The 10,624-nt window shown below is 37.0% G+C and overlaps 2 protein-coding genes across 2 annotated transcripts; one reads left to right on the forward strand and one right to left on the reverse strand.

Annotated features, from left to right (window-relative positions):
- Nucleotides 1–3,768: 3,768 nt before the first annotated feature.
- Nucleotides 3,769–4,721, forward strand: LOC137809703 (uncharacterized). Its single transcript, XM_068610798.1, has 2 exons — nt 3,769–4,494; nt 4,583–4,721. The coding sequence occupies exon 1, from the start codon at nt 3,893–3,895 to the stop codon at nt 4,412–4,414; it is 522 nt and encodes a 173-aa protein (XP_068466899.1). The 5' UTR covers nt 3,769–3,892; the 3' UTR covers nt 4,415–4,494; nt 4,583–4,721.
- A 3,187-nt stretch (nt 4,722–7,908) lies between these two features.
- On the reverse strand, nt 7,909–9,651 carry LOC137811474 (ethylene-responsive transcription factor ERF061). Its single transcript, XM_068613251.1, has one exon. The coding sequence runs from the start codon at nt 9,246–9,248 to the stop codon at nt 8,280–8,282; it is 969 nt and encodes a 322-aa protein (XP_068469352.1). The 5' UTR covers nt 9,249–9,651; the 3' UTR covers nt 7,909–8,279.
- Nucleotides 9,652–10,624: the final 973 nt, after the last annotated feature.

Here is a 10,624-nt window from a genome sequence, read left to right on the forward strand (position 1 = left end):
CTCAGTCTATACAGGTACAATTAACGCCCACTGTGGGGCCGAGATAGTATTCAATCTTCAACAACCGGCTACAATGGTGTCAACGAGGAATAATGCTAATAACGATCGTATGGAAGACGAGCAGATAACTATGACCTAGGCCCTCCAAGCACAAATGGAGGAGCTACGACAAAAAGGCATTGTGGATCAATTGAAGAATGAAGAGGATTGACGTTGACATGAAGAGGAGATTTCCCTTCTAAAAGAACAAAATAAAATCCTACTGTAGCGACTTGAGGGGCCTAACCGGGAAGAGCAATCCCGAGCACCACCAACCCCTCAAACTCACCAATCTAGAGCACCACTACCAACTCCTCAAACCCACCAAACCCCTTACACTCTTCAAACTCACCAGACTCACCAAAACTCTAGAAACAATCCTATCCCGAATGATGAAGAGGACTCGAGAGGACACCCGTTCACATATGAGATAATCGACACACCACTTCTTTCCAAGTGGAAAAGATTAACTATCAAACTCTACGATGGTTCCACCGACCCGAACGAGCACCTAAATGTCATCAAGACACAAATGACCTTATACACAACCAACAAGGCAGTATGATGTAAGGTCTTTCCAACTTCCCTCCAAGAAGGACCACTCGGTTGGTTCACTGGACTCCCTCCCAACGTTGTGAGAAACTTCAAAGTCCTGACAACGAAGTTCATTACACAATAATTTGACTGCATCATACCTTATTTGTGTCTCTCAACGTAAAGCAAGAAAAAGGAGAATCCTTGAGAGCATTTATGGATAGATTCAGCAAAAGTTTGCATGGGTATCAAAAACTTGATGCCCGAGATAGCCATGCATCACCTCGTCTTGGCAATCCGACCAAGCTGATTCACTAAAAGCTTAATCAAGAGACCGACTAAAAACATGGATGAATTGAGAAACTGTACTACCAAATTCATGTAGATAGAAGAACACATTGGCTATCATAGGCGTAAGCAATTTCAAGGTGTCGATAAAGGGAAAGAGAAAGAAAAAGACAGAAGCAATCGACCTACACCAAGTCAGTCCGATCGTTTGAGAGAAAATTGGGGACCTTGATTTCTTAGTTACACACCACTGACTGTTCTAAGGGGAAGAGTTCTGGACGAAGCACTGCAGGCCGAGTTAATCCCGCCATTGAAGCAATCACAAACTCCAAGGAATGTGAATACATCTAAACATTGTTAGTATCATCGTAACTACGACCATACGATCGAAGACTGCCAAACATTGAAAGATAAGATAAAAGAACTTATTTAAGCTGGCCACTTTCGCAAATTTATTAAGACTGACACCAACACCTACCGATCTCCTCAAAGGGATCGGTATCCGTCCAGAGAACAAAAAGAACAATACGATCGTCCGGGACGAGGAGATTCACGTCGACCCGATGATAACCAATGTTCGATGGGACAAAGACGAAGTGAGAGACCAATAAGAAGGACTCGACCACGAAGTGAAAGTCCTGAAAGGAACAATCGGACCAGACGTAGGGTCCAAGAGGTTATTAACACTATTGTTGGACCGGTATCACTTGGCGTACCTGGACGAGAAGTCAACACAATAGTCGAAGGTTTTGCAGGAGGTGGATGTTCTAGTTCAGCTAGAAAGAAGCATCTTCGGGCCATCCAGTCGGCCCATTCCATGTCCACCCGGAACCGACCGAGGATGCCCCCAATTACCTTTACCGACAATGATTTCACTACAATAGACCCAACACAGGATGATCCCATGGTAATTACCGTGGAAATAGACAAGTTTGCAGTCACCAAGGTCCTAGACGATCAAGGTAGCTCAGTGGATATCCTTTACTAGAAGACTTTTAAGAAAATAAGGATTCCTAAAACAGAAATCCAGCCTTATAACGAACAAATTGTTAGATTCTCAGGCAAACGAGTGGATACTAGAGGATTTATCAACTTATATACTACATTCAGAGAAGAGGGGCATTTGAGTAAAACCATAAAGATAAGGTATTTATTGGTTAATGTAAATACCTCCTATAACATACTGCTCGAGCGGTCGTCCATATATAAATTGTCTGAAGGCGATATCCTCCACCCCTCACCTAGCTATGAAGTTTCCATCAATGCCCGGAGATATCGTCACGATCTATGTAGATCAGAAATTTGCTCGCGAATGTTATGTCGCAAGTCTAAAGGTTGAACCTACCATACGACTATATAGAACATCACCACGTGGTCGGTCTCGTAAAAGAGCAAGACGGTCAACTAAAAGGCGCTCTCATGACAGAAGAACAAGAGAACATTTGGTTGCACTTTTGTCCCTTGCCCCTTGCCTCTTTGAGATTATGACCATAAGACACACATTGGAACGTCCTTGAAACCAAACGATAGCAAGTTAGTAAGTCAAACTTTGATTGATAATACTGACTTATTTGCATGGACAACTGCTGATATGCGCGAGGTGAGCCCAAATATCATTACACACCGCCTCTCCATTTACAAAGATGCCAGACCGATAGCTATGGGCGAAGAAAAGCGCAATGCCGCACGAAAAGAAACTGAGCAATTAACGAAAGTTGGTTTCATTAGAAAAGCACACTATACAACATGGTTGACCAACGTCGTTGTGGTCAAGAAATCAAATGAAAAGTGGAGAATGTGTGTAGATTACACTGATCTTAATAAAAACATGCCCTAAAGACTCTTATCTCTTGTCGAGCATTGATCCGCTCGTAGATGGAGCAACAGGTATCTACCATGCATTTAATGCTCCCAAAACGGTCATATCTCACCTCGGGAACCCCAATGGTAATCTCCGGCTCTTCAGAAATTAATTTCTTCAAGCTTGGAGGGGCAAGTGTACCGGTCGATACCGGACATACCAGTCTCAGTCCCTATGACCGACTGCTTGAGTCAAAGGACATAAATGTACCACAATTATGATAGCGTTGAATGAGTCAACTCACACTATAAATAGAACTTTCTATGAATAAGTGAAGCACGTTTTTACATTCTATTAGAATACACCTAAATCAGAACACTAAGTTAGACGTCTGAGTGCAATCGTAGGTACCCCTCCCCCCCCCCCCGCCTGACCGGGCATCAACATTGAAGGAAGGAAGCTTGAAAGAATTTGGAGATCATCGACACGTAAGCAATTGTACATCCAACCATAGGTACTATCTGGGTTCCTTAGTCTATACTGGTACATCCACCATATGCTTTCTGTATCTGGTCTTGTTACTGGCCTAATTAAATAATAAACACTACCCCCTTTTAAAGGTTGATTATCCGGAATTTCTTGATTTAGGTTGATACGACATTGATGTTTTTAAATATAAACATCGATATTTGATCATTTACACGCAATATCAGGTTCGACTCATGATGTTATAGTTTCCTAACCTCGACCATAAGCCAATGAGACTAAAAAGTCAAATTTATTTTGACAATCCTAAACCTATCTAAATATCTTTTACTATCAAACTTGACCCATAACAATATATAAATCAAATTAATTATTTACTTTCTAAATTCCCTAACGGAGAAGGCTAACTTTGTCAATGCCATTGTGTTATATGAGAAACAATCGTTATTATTGTGAGTTCAAAATTATTATAAAGGATGTTTTTTAGTACATTACATATTATTTATTTGTCACATTCAGAAAATAACCCTACTGAAAAAATGTTTTAAAAAATTGTGAATATGAAGAGATTAATTTTGACATTATGATTAATACTATGATTTAATGAAGATAGATAGAAGTTGATCCAGTCACGTGGTTGGCTTCGCAATTAACCCTCTCATCCTTTCCCTTTTCCTCTGTTTCTCTATATCTCCAATTCCTCAAACTCAATCTTCATTTTTTATCACTTAACCATCAATCGCCATGAGTGCACCCTTTGCCTCCTCCACTGCCATTTTCTTCTGCTTCCTTTCTTCCTTCTTCTTCTTCACCTTCGCTTCTGCTCGTGTTCCCTTCCAGGTTCACTTTCACCGCACCAACTCCAATTCACTCGCCAACACTCCAAACCAAAACCCAAACCCAAACCCAAACCAAAACCAGTGGAAGCCCAAACGTCAACCCCTCCGTTCAACCACCCGTCCATCCAAACCTCTTCCCTTCCCAGTTTTCCGGTTGGACCATTCTGTTCCCCGACATCCTCTGCCGCTGTCCTCGCGCCTCGACTCCTGGAAGCCGCGCCCACGCGCCCACGGCTTTGACCCACTGCCACGCGCCGGAGTGAGACACGTGGCACGCGGCTGGACCAGATTTGGGGTTGTCGAACCCACCTTGTTTCGCCGTCGTGGCATGGGCCGGGACAGAAGGCTCTCTCACCCTGACCAACACATGAGCCACGCTCCCACTGGGTTCGTCAGAAGGATCCGCAAGTTCTTGAATCGCTTCTAGTTTTTATTCATCGTACATACGTACATTCTAAATACCTACTTCTACACGATCAACGCGTATTTAGTAATGTATTTATCTACGTATGTATTTCATTTCTTCTCTTCTCCATAACGCTTATATATAACACACACCATTACCTCCTCCTCATCGCATTTTTATGCTTTGCAGATTCAGGTTTGGTTTGCCATGGCTTCTACACATACCGTTTTGGAATGCTTCTTTCACGAATTCCATTGTCTAAACTATCAATTTTGTTCTCTCCACTAAATAATCCTTGAGATAATAAAACTATTTAATACTTTTCTCATCATTCAATATTCGTTAATTTAGTGAGGCGTTCCAGAAAGTTCAAAATCCAAAACTTGTTTTAATATTTGTAGCGTTATGGACTCAATCAATCTGATTTAGAGATATGTAAGTTGAAATGAGATTGTAAGAATCAGTTTACTTTTATCCTAATTGGCTTATGTAAAAGGTTAGGAGTTGTAGAGTCATTGGTCCAATCAGAAATTATGTATAATCAGATTGTCTATTAATTTTTATATTTAAAGATGTTAATGTCGTATCAGTATAACCCATGAAACTTGTAAGGATAGGATTAGTGACCATCTTAAAGTTTAATCGACTTCAATTACATGTTCTAGTTGAGAAACATTCATCAATACAAAAAAGATTACCGTTCCATGCGAGAAAAAATAGATAAGTGAAAAAAAAAAAAAAAAAAAAAAATCCTAATGTGAAGCTTGATCCAATTTTTTCTTTGTTTAAGGATAATTGATATGATAGATATATTCTATTGTAGTATACACGTCTTCAAAATATGGAATTGATTTTTATATAATTAATTATTAAATAATTAAATATATTGTTTTAAATCACATAGTATCGGTTATTTAATATTTAAAACATGAAATTGATAAAAAAGAAAAAGGACTGACACCTAATTTTTTTTATGAATCCAACTTCACGATTGAGGATTAAATTAAAACTTAAAAGTGATAGAGAGAATGTATAATGATTTTAGTGAATAGAACATACTGGTTGATGATTTAAGTAAATTGAATCGAATTCAACTCATTTATATTATTTCAACTGTCTGAATTATTTAAATTATTATCTGTGAAATAATTTACATTTGCCAATTTATGTATCAAATAAAGATTCCAGTTATAATTATTAGAAGAACAATTAGATAAAACAATTATTTACAGGTTTGGGCTGAAAAACTTTGAAACCAATATAACATGCAATTTAATGTTTTGGGCCATCAGCTAGTGCAAATGCAAGTAATGGGGCACTCAATGCCCATTCTATTGAGGCAGTTTCTTCCTGCACCACTATATTTTTCTCCCTGCACCCCTAAAATGTTATGCAAAGACTAAACTGTCTATATTATTTTTTAAAATCCGAAAATTCACTTGAACTGTATTTATTTTTTTGCATTCTGGATTATAGAATCCATAAAATTTTGGATCCACCATTCCGTAATTCAAAATATGCATTTCACATTTAAAAATCCATCATTCAGAAAAGTATTATGGATCCACCAATCCGAAATATTCATTCCGTATTCAGAAATCCATAATTAAAAAAAAACATTCAAGATCCACCAATCTGTAACAGAATTGGGCTTTCGGATTCAACAATCTGGAAATTAATAATTTATGCAAAATTTGCTTCTAAAACACCCCTCATTCGAAAAAAAAATGATTCAGTTCTGCATTGATGAATCCATAGCACACTCCCAAATCCTGATTTTCAGTAACCACAGTGCCCTTTTTCAAATAAGAGATCAAGACCAGTTTTGTGATTTAAAATTTTGTAGGAGTGCAGGAAGAAAAACGTAAGGGTGTAGGAAGAAGAAGCCTTCTATTGAACCCGTTGAAAATGATAGCCGAAATATGAGAACAAGACCTAAAGGTCCACTCAGTGAACTTAATTAAAAACGAACCCAAAAGTATTTGAACTTAAATTCTTAAAGTCAAAAATAAAAAAGCTCACAAGTTTAGTCCACCCCATTCAATAAATAATAATCTTTCTTATTCGGCTGATTCTCCCACCACACCAGATCAATTCAGATCTGCACCCAACACATACATATGAAAAGTTCTTTTTATCTTTAATGATTTAAAACACTATTTAGGATTTATTGAGACACATCACTAAGCATGGTGGCGGTGGTGAGAAAGAGTTGATGATGAAAAAAAGTGTGCATCGAATAAGGTAATGTTGGTGGATTGTGATACACAATGTTCACTGTGAGTTTTTTGTAAAACTGATGAATTTTGGATCTCTATATTCAGAGGTGTTTTTCTAATCTAAAATAGAAATTTTCTGAGTGATGTGTCCAGAAACTTAAAAGAAGAGTTGATTGTTTTTTTATTTGGATTTTCATAAGTATTCCGAATATGAAAATCTAGAAGGCAATCATATTACAAATGCGTAAATCCAAAAGTCAGAATGTATTTTTTTTTTCATTAGATGCAATTTTTTGAAAATAAAAATGACGATGGCACTTTCGAATATTTTTTTATGTCGGGTGCATATAAGAATTGATATGGGTAGGGTGAAACAACCTTTATGTTATTGTCGAGCGGCTTTTTTTATATATGTCCAATTAAAATATCATACAATTAGGTGTCTTCTTGCCTTAGTGGTGAAAAAAAATCATGTCACTAATTGACCATGTCCACAAATACGAAGAGCTTAAATTTGTAATAGTTTTATATTTGAAGTAATTAATTGTTTTAAATAAAAGTAAGTCTAATAAATTTTAATTCTAAACGTTGAAATTTTGTGTAGTGGAGAATTTTGTTATAAAAGTAACCTCAAACTTTAAACTTTCTACATCACAATTCGTAAATATAATTGAATTAAAATAAAAAGTTATTATTCAAAGAAAAAATAGAAAACATTTCCAGATTCGGTTTAGGGTTTAGAATGAGCAAATTCCTGAACAAAAGTTTTGTTGTCAGAAAATACAAAAAAAATATTAATTCTAAAAAAAACAAAAACATGAGCTTAGCCTTTGGTCGCATTCCAATATTTGTAACTTTACGCTATAAACACTCTTGTTTGTTCCTTGTATCCTGCTGTCGCAAACTGATAGCCAATTCTGTTGCTACGATTCTATCAGAAAATAAAAAATGGTTAATGATGAAAGTTCCACAAGAAAAGATTCATTACTTCTTTTGATAGAAATTAAATGTCTATAGAATTATTGCATATTTTACCGATGAATGTTACAGAAGTAAAGTTTGTGCAATAGAAGTAATCCCCACGATAATTTTGTATAGAATTTGCTCTTGGAAGATAAGTATGATAGAATAAAACACCGCCACAAACTCTTTGTTAGGAAAGGCTTTTAGTTAATTTTTTGACCCAAGAAGTATAAACTGTCCATAATCTAATCGATATTGAAATATATTGGTGAAACGGAAACAATTAACTAGTATTACAAACATTTTATATGATTAACCAGCAAGCAATTAATGTTATGAAATCAGTAAAATATGTTATTCTGATACAGGTTTAACATTGATCAGAACTGAAGTGGAATGGTACAGTATTAATCATGGATGGTGAAGAACAGAACAGGGTAACATTTGCAGTTGCTGAAACAAGGAGTGCTATGAATAGGAAAATTTATAATCACAGCAACTGCAAAAGAAAAACTCCTCAACCGAGCCTTCAGCAAAAATTCAAGGCTCAAACCACAGCCATAGAAGTTCTACTCAAAACGCTAAGAAAGAAACCTCTCTTTCACCATTCCATCAGACAAAACAAAACAAAACAAAACCACACAACACTAATATTTTGGTTTTCATATATTATACACATCACTGCTAACCTAAGAAAGACTCTATCAAATGGCAAGAACTTCCCAAATCAACTCGGGATCGAAAGAAGGCAACCTCGCCAGGGAACAACCTTCGAACTCTGTGTCGTCCGTTACCATCGTTGGACATTCCATGGAAACCGACGCCGGCGAGTTCTCCCCCTTCCAAATCCCGTCCTCCGAAACGCTGGGCGAAAACAACTCGTTCGCCCAATTATCGCAAAAAATCGACGACGGCGACAGCGGCAGCGAGGAGGAGGAGGAGGAGGCGGAAGAATTGATCTTCTCGCTCTGCTTGCGGGTGGCGTGAGCGGTGGCCGAACTGAGCTTCTTGGCGGCGATCTTTTTGGCTCTCTCCCTTTTCACCTTTTGGCATATGGCTTGGATTTTGGCGTCGACGGAGCTCTTCAAGGCGTTCAATCTGGCGGAATCTCCGAACCCCAACTTGGTGGGGTCCTTCAAATTGGGGAAATTCAAGCGCGCGTACTCTCCACGTAGCTTATAGGCGGCGCGGTCGTAGGCATAGGCGGCGGCTTCGGCGGTGTCGTAGGTGCCCAACCACACTCTCATCCTGTTCTGGGGCAGTCTAATTTCCGCGACCCATTTGCCCCTGTGTCTCTGTCTCACTCCCCTGTAGAGCTTTTTCTTGCAAGGGTTGGTCAAAGAAGAAGTCAACGAACTAGTGTAAACAGAGTTCATAGAAGGATTCGCCAAGGAAGTGGGAAGAAAAGACCCATTCCCCCTGTTTTCTTGGTAGAACTTTTGGAGGATGTCCCTCTGGCGAAGGTAGACGGAAGAGCCCAAAGGCTCAAACCCCGAACACCCAAATGGTTCCAAATGATCCAACACGGAGTTGCTACTGCTGGCGTTTGTTGGGGGGCAGCAATTCGAGAAGATTGAGTCCAGGGCGTTTGAACCACCTGTTAATATCAGGTTCGATAAGGAAGAACCAATATCGGTTCCAAGCTCTGAGTTTCTTTCTTGCATTCCGTCCATGGTTATGGCGAAACCTTAATCTCCAGTGTCTTTTTACCCAAACACTGGCAAACCAAAAGAGGGGGGTTCTGTAACAAAGAAAGAACAATGTATAAGAAGAAGGTCACTCGAAAAAACTGGTCCCTCTTCCTAACTATACAGGAAACAAAAAATAGTTCTTGCAATTTGTGAAGGAAGTGTTGCTGAGAAAAAGGAAGAGAAGGATGAAAGAAGAGGAAGAGGAAGATGATAATGGGTTGCGGTGGGGTTTGGAACAGTATGCTATGGTGGGAGTGTTGGTAATTACCATGGGCAGGGATTATTTATAGAAACAGGAAGCACTTTCCTACAGATTTTTCACACCAATCCCCGTTCACACAACGTCATCGTTTCATTCCTTCCAAATTGTCTCCATCACCTATATAGCATAAACTCCCTCGGATAATACGAACATATATATAATTTTCTTTTATCTATGACACATTCATATATTTTATAATTATAAATTATATAAATTAATAATAAAAATTTATACATATAAATAAATATGTTTCAGTTTTTTTTAAATAAAAAAATATTTTTTATTACGGATTCAAAATGATTTGTTCAATATTTTTATAATCATACTAAAAGTTTATACAATAAATTTAAGTTTTTAAAAAATTATTATATATTTTTTTTTTAAATTATTAAAATTATCATAAATCTAACAAATAACTTTTAAATTAAATTTTTTATAGATATATATTTTATGAATATATGTTTTATGAATGTGATACGAATTTCTCTAGTAGGAATATACCATTTAAGAAAATGTCTGAAACTCGTAAGTCACCTCCTTCCTCTCTTGCACACCAAAATTACTTCACTGCCCTCGCTTAGCTACTGTATCCCTACATAATTAAGCATTGATTTGGATAATTATTGCATGTCAGTAGTGCAAACTTCAAATTCAAAACCTAGTACCATCGTTTGAGAAAAAAGTACATGAGATGCTTTTTTCCCCAAAGTTTTGGGAAAATCTCAAGCACATTTTACAATTTTTTTATTTTTGCCTTCTTAGATTTATTTTTACAAGCTATACGATATAATTGGAAAAAAAATACGATGAATGTTAACTAAGTTTAACAAAACCTAGGATTTAGACACTACAAGAAAATCATGAAATATAAACTAATTTTTAGAGACCAAAATAATTAGTTGTAATAGTAACTAAATTATAAACCATTTTAGAAACTAAACAAAAAATTGGTTTATAAATTAGTTTCTATTATTGTTAAATAGTTTCTAAATTGGTATCTAATTAGCAACCAAGGTTTTAGAGATCAAATTTAGAAACTAAATATTTGGTAGTTAAAACCTTAGTTGTTAATTAGATACCAATTTAGAAACTATTT

Source organism: Phaseolus vulgaris, chromosome 2, assembly GCF_000499845.2.
Source record: "Phaseolus vulgaris cultivar G19833 chromosome 2, P. vulgaris v2.0, whole genome shotgun sequence".
NCBI classification, from domain to species: domain Eukaryota; kingdom Viridiplantae; phylum Streptophyta; class Magnoliopsida; order Fabales; family Fabaceae; genus Phaseolus; species Phaseolus vulgaris.